Below are 5,132 nucleotides of genomic sequence, written 5' to 3' on the forward strand. Positions count from 1 at the left end.
CTTTGCAAGCAAGTGAGTGGGAAGCTCTATCCTGGGAGCGGGGCTTGGGGCTGCCTGTGCTGGGAGGGAAGTGTGGAGAAGGTTTGGAGCGGAGAGGGGCTGGGGCTGGGTTAGGGTTAGGCTGAGTGGCCTCTTGGGCTCTTGGGACTAGGAGACAGTGGCCATTTTGGCTGCAGAGACGATCGAGAGAGCATTGCGGGCACTGCTGCTGAGCTCTGACTTTCTGCTCTGTTCTGCTGGTCCGCGGTTCCGGAGGACCTTCCGGTAGGCAGGGGGGATGGCAGGGCTGTTGTCTCACGGGATTGAGCGGGGCTGTGACGAGGGCTCATGATGTCAGCCATGGGAAGTTTAAATCCCCGCTGGGTGCCGCCCGCGATGCCATTTTGGCTGCAGAGCCTCCGTGGCTGGGAGTTGTTTTTTTTGTTTTGTTTTGTTTTTCCCTCTTCCTGTTTATAACTGTCATTACCACTGTGCACCATGCCTGTCACTCGCACAATGAAGGGCAGAACAAGTGTGTGCACGCAGACAGACTCGACCCACCAACACACAGGAGTCCAGGCTACTGGCTGCAGGGAGTGCTGGAGCCTCTCACTTGCTGTAGAAGGGGAAGGGGTGAACAATTGTGCCAGGTGTGAGCAGGTGAACTTTCTCCTCACCTTGGTGGCAGAATTGAAAGATGAAGTGGCTGAGCTGAAGGACGAAGTATCCAGGCTCAGGTCAATAAGGGAGAATGAAAGGGAGCTGGATCTGTGGGAGCAGCACTGCAGATCGCCCCTGCTAAGGGAACTGCCCTGGAAACAGGGAGGGATGGGTACAGATCCCTGTCAGGGACAGTGAGGGAAATCCACCCCAGCCCTCTCCTCCTCTTCCACTGCCCTTGCACAACAAGTACGAGGCCCTGCATGCAGAGGGCAGGGAGGATGAGAGGGCTGAGGAGCATCCAACTGGGATGATGCCTAGGGTGGAGCAGTCCCCACCAACTGTGGTGACTAGCTCCACAAAAACAAAGAAAAAGAGAAGGGTTATAGTTGTTGGGGACTCAGTCTTGAGGGGGACGGAGGGACTCACTTGTCATCCCAACCCATTTCACAGGGAGGTCTGCTCCCTTCCTGGTGCCCGGGTTAGGGACATCACCAGGAGACTCCCTAAGCTAATCCGGCCCTCTGATTATTACCCCTTGCTGGTAATACAGGCTGGCAGGGATGAGATTGAGAAGAAGGGCACCAGAGCAATTAAAAAGGAATTTAAGGCCCTGGGGAAATTGATAGATGGGGCGGGAGCACAGGTAGTGTTCTGCTCAGTTCCCTCTGTGGCAAGGGAGTTCACAGAGAGGAACAGCAGAACCCATGCCATCAACAACTGGCTCAAGGGATGGTGTGAGAGGAGGCACTTTGGGTTCTTTGACCATGGGGGAACTTTTACTGAACCAGACCTGCTTGATCATGATGGGGTTCAGTTATCTAAGAGGGGCAGGAGAGTCCTGGCACTGGAGGTGGCAGGGCTCATCAGGCAGGCTTTAAACTAGATCTGAAGGGGGTGGGTGAGGCAATTACTCTCTCTGAGAAGGAGAGAGTGGGACGGAAATTAGGGACAATTGGGGAATCAAGAGCCCAGCTGAAGTGCATCTACACCAATGCACGCAGCTTGGGTAACAAGCAGGAGGAACTGCAAGTCCTGGTCCAGCAGGGTGACTATGAGATAGTTGCCATTTCAGAAACTTGGTGGGATGACAGGCATGACTGGGCTGTTATACTGGGGGGATATAGCCTCTTCAGGAGAGATAGGCAAGGGAGAAGAGGAGGAGGGGTGGCTCTGTATATTAGGGAGTCACTCCTTGTCACTGAGCTTGAGGTGAGGGACGAAGGGATTGAGAGCTTGTGGATTAAAATCAGAGGGAGGACTAACAAATCTGACATCCTGGTTGGAGTCTGTTACAGACCACCCAACCAGGATGAGGAAACAGAGGAGGTATTTTACAAACAATTGGAGGCTGTCTCAAGATCTTCAGATCTTGTCCTTGTGGGTGACTTTAACCTGCCAGATATCTGCTGGGAACTTAATTCAGCAGAGAGGAGACAGTCCAGGAGATTTCTGGAGTGCATGGAGGACAGCTTCATGACCCAGCTGTTAAGTGAGCCCACTAGGGGTCAAGCTCAGCTTGACCTGCTGCTCTCCAACAGAGAAGGGCTGGTAGGAGATGTGACAGTGGGAGGCTGCCTGGGGTGTAGTGACCATGTGATAGTGGAGTTTTCAATATGCAGGGAGATAGGGAGGAACTATAACAGAACCCTCACCTTGAACATCCGGAGGGCAAACTTCAATTTGTTCATGAAACTTATTTGCAAAGTGCCCTGGGCAGCAGTCCTTGAGAACAAAGGGGTCCAGGATGGTTGGACCTACTTTAAACAGGAGCTCTTGAAGGCACAGGAACTGGCAGTTCCCATGTGCCGAAGGACGAGCTGGCCGGGAAGGCGACCAGCCTGGATGAGCAAACAGCTCCTGAAGGAATTGGGGGGAAAAAAGAGGGTGTATCACCTCTGGAAGGAGGGGAAGGCTTCTCCTGACGTATTTAAGGAGGTAGCCAGATTATGCAGGAGAAAAATTAGAGAGGCTAAGTCCCAGTTAGAACTTAGGCTGCCACTTCTGTGAAAGATAACAAAAAGCACTTTTATAAATTTATCAACGCTAAAAGGAAGGGCAAGAAGAGCCTCCACTCCTTACTGGACCAGGAGGGGAACACTATAACTGATGATGTAGAAAAGGCTGAGGTCCTGAATGCCTTCTTCACCTCAATTTTCAACAGTAAGGAGGGAGGAGTTCAGGGCAAGTGGCCTCTTGAACTGGGGGATGGGGTCAGGGAGCGGTGTGTTGCCCTGGAAATTCATGAAGAATTAGTTCAGGACCTGCTGAGCCACCTGGACACCCACACGTCCATGGGACCAGATGGGATCCGTACTAGGGTGCTGAGGGAGCTGACAGATGAGCTGGCCAAGCTGCTCTCCATCATTTTCCAGCAGTCCTGGCTCACCAGAGAGGTCCCAGGAGACTGGAAAATGGCCAACGTGGTCCCCATCCACAAGAAGGGTCGGATGGAGGAACCTGACCTCAGTGCCAGGGAAACTGATGGAGCAGGTTATCTTGGGGGTGATAAGAGCGCACCAAAGGGATGGCAAAGGGCTCAGGTCCAGCCAACATGGATTTAGGAAGGGCAGATCCTGCCTCTCCAACCTGCTCTCCTTCTATGATCAGGTGACCCGCTTGGTGGCTGTGGGGAGGCCTGTGGATGTGGTCTATCTGGACTTCAGCAAGGCCTTTGACACTGTCCCCCACAGCAAACTGCTGGCTAAGCTGTAAGCCCGTGGCTTGGATGGCAACACTCTGTGCTGGGTTAGGAACTGGCTGGAGAGACGAGCCCAGAGTGTGGTGGTGAATGGTGCCATATCTAGCTGGCAGCTGTACCTAGTGGCGTCTCTCAGGGATCTGTGCTGGGCCCCATTCTCTTTAACATCTTCATAGATGATCTGGATGAGGGCATCGAGTCAGTCATTAGCAAGTTTGCAGATGACAATAAGCTGGGGGCAGATGTGGCTGAGTTGGAGGGCAGAAGGGCTCTGCAGCGGGACCTTGACTGCCTGGACAGATGGGCAGAGGCCAAGGGGATGGCATTCAATAGCTTGAAGTGCAGGGTGCTGCACTTTGGCCACAACAACCCCATGCAGAGATACAGGCTGGGGTCGGAGTGGCTGGAGAGCAGCCAGACAGAGAGGGATCTGGGGGTGCTGTTTGATACCTGCCTGAACATGAGCCAGCAGTGTGCCCAGGAGGCCAAGAGAGCCAGTGGCATCCTGGCCTGCATCAGGAATGGTGTGGTCAGCAGGAGCAGGGAGGTCATTCTGCCCCCGTATTCTGCACTGGTTAGACCACACCTCGAGTACTGTGCTCAGTTCTGGGCCCCCCAGTTTAGAAGGGACATTGAGATGCTTGAGCGTGTCCAGAGAAGGGCAACGAGGCTGGGGAGAGGCCTTGCGAACAGCCCTATGAGGAGAGGCTGAGGGAGCTGGGATTGTTTAGCCTGGAGAAGAGGATGCTCAGGGGCGACCTTATTGCTGTCTACAACTACCTGAGGGGTGGTTGTGGCCAGGGGGAGGTTGCTCTCTTCTCTCAGGTAGCCAGCACCAGAACAAGAGGACACAGCCTCAGGCTGTGCCAGGGGAAATTTAGGCTGGAGGTGAGGAGAAAGTTCTTCCCTGAGAGAGTCATTGGACACTGGAATGGGCTGCCTGGGGAGGTGGTGGAGTCACCGTCCCTGGAGCTGTTCAAGGCAAGATTGGACGTGGCACTTGGTGCCATGGTCTAGCCTTGAGCTCTGTGGGAAAGGGTTGGACTTGATGATCTGTGAGGTCTCTTCCAACCTTGATGATACTGTGATACTGTGTGATACAGCTGTCCTGTTGCTGGCTCTCTTTGCTCCGTGCCCAGCAAGGCAGGCAAGAGGCGCGTGGGCCTCCCTGCACAGTCTCCAGCTCCCCGCATAGCAGGTGCCTTGGCTGTCTGCTGCTGGGTGGACAGGCTGCTGCCACTCACTTCCCTGCTCCTCCCTGTCCTCTCCTCCAGGTTCACCTCCAGCCCCCAGACATGTCCTGCTGCAGCCCATGCCAGCCCTGCGGCCCAACCCCGCTGGCCAACAGCTGCACTGAGCCCTGTTGTGTGAGATGCCAGAGCTCCACCGTTGTCATCCAGCCCTCCGCCGTGGTGGTGACCCTGCCCGGACCCATCCTCAGCTCCTTCCCACAGAACACCGCCGTGGGCTCCTCCACCTCCGCTGCCGTTGGCAGCATCCTCAGCTCTCAGGGGGTGCCCATCAGCTCCGGGGGCTTTGACCTCTCCTGCCTGGGCAGTGGCTACTGCGGCAGGAGCTGCCCCCCCTGCTAGAGCTGCCACAGGCAGCCCCACAGCAGGACTCCCTGCAACCCACAAGATGGTAATGAACTGACCCTGGAGATCCTGGACATCGCTTTCAGAGGGACTCAGCACCCGTGGCTCCAGCTGCACAGGCAGCAGCAGTGAGGGCTCGCCTGGGCTCTCTGAAATGTGGCTCCTGTCTATCTTACCTGCTCCTACCTCTCTTTCCT

General features: G+C 55.2%; 1 protein-coding gene across 1 annotated transcript; it reads left to right on the top strand.

Annotated features, from left to right (window-relative positions):
* The first annotated feature begins 4,635 nt into the window (after window positions 1-4,635).
* LOC135191592 (feather keratin Cos1-2-like) lies at window positions 4,636-4,932 on the top strand. The gene has a single exon (XM_064174021.1). It carries the CDS (start codon window positions 4,636-4,638, stop codon window positions 4,930-4,932), a length of 297 nt encoding a protein of 98 aa, XP_064030091.1.
* Window positions 4,933-5,132: the final 200 nt, after the last annotated feature.

This window comes from Pogoniulus pusillus, chromosome 40, assembly GCF_015220805.1.
Source record: "Pogoniulus pusillus isolate bPogPus1 chromosome 40, bPogPus1.pri, whole genome shotgun sequence".
Taxonomy (NCBI): domain Eukaryota; kingdom Metazoa; phylum Chordata; class Aves; order Piciformes; family Lybiidae; genus Pogoniulus; species Pogoniulus pusillus.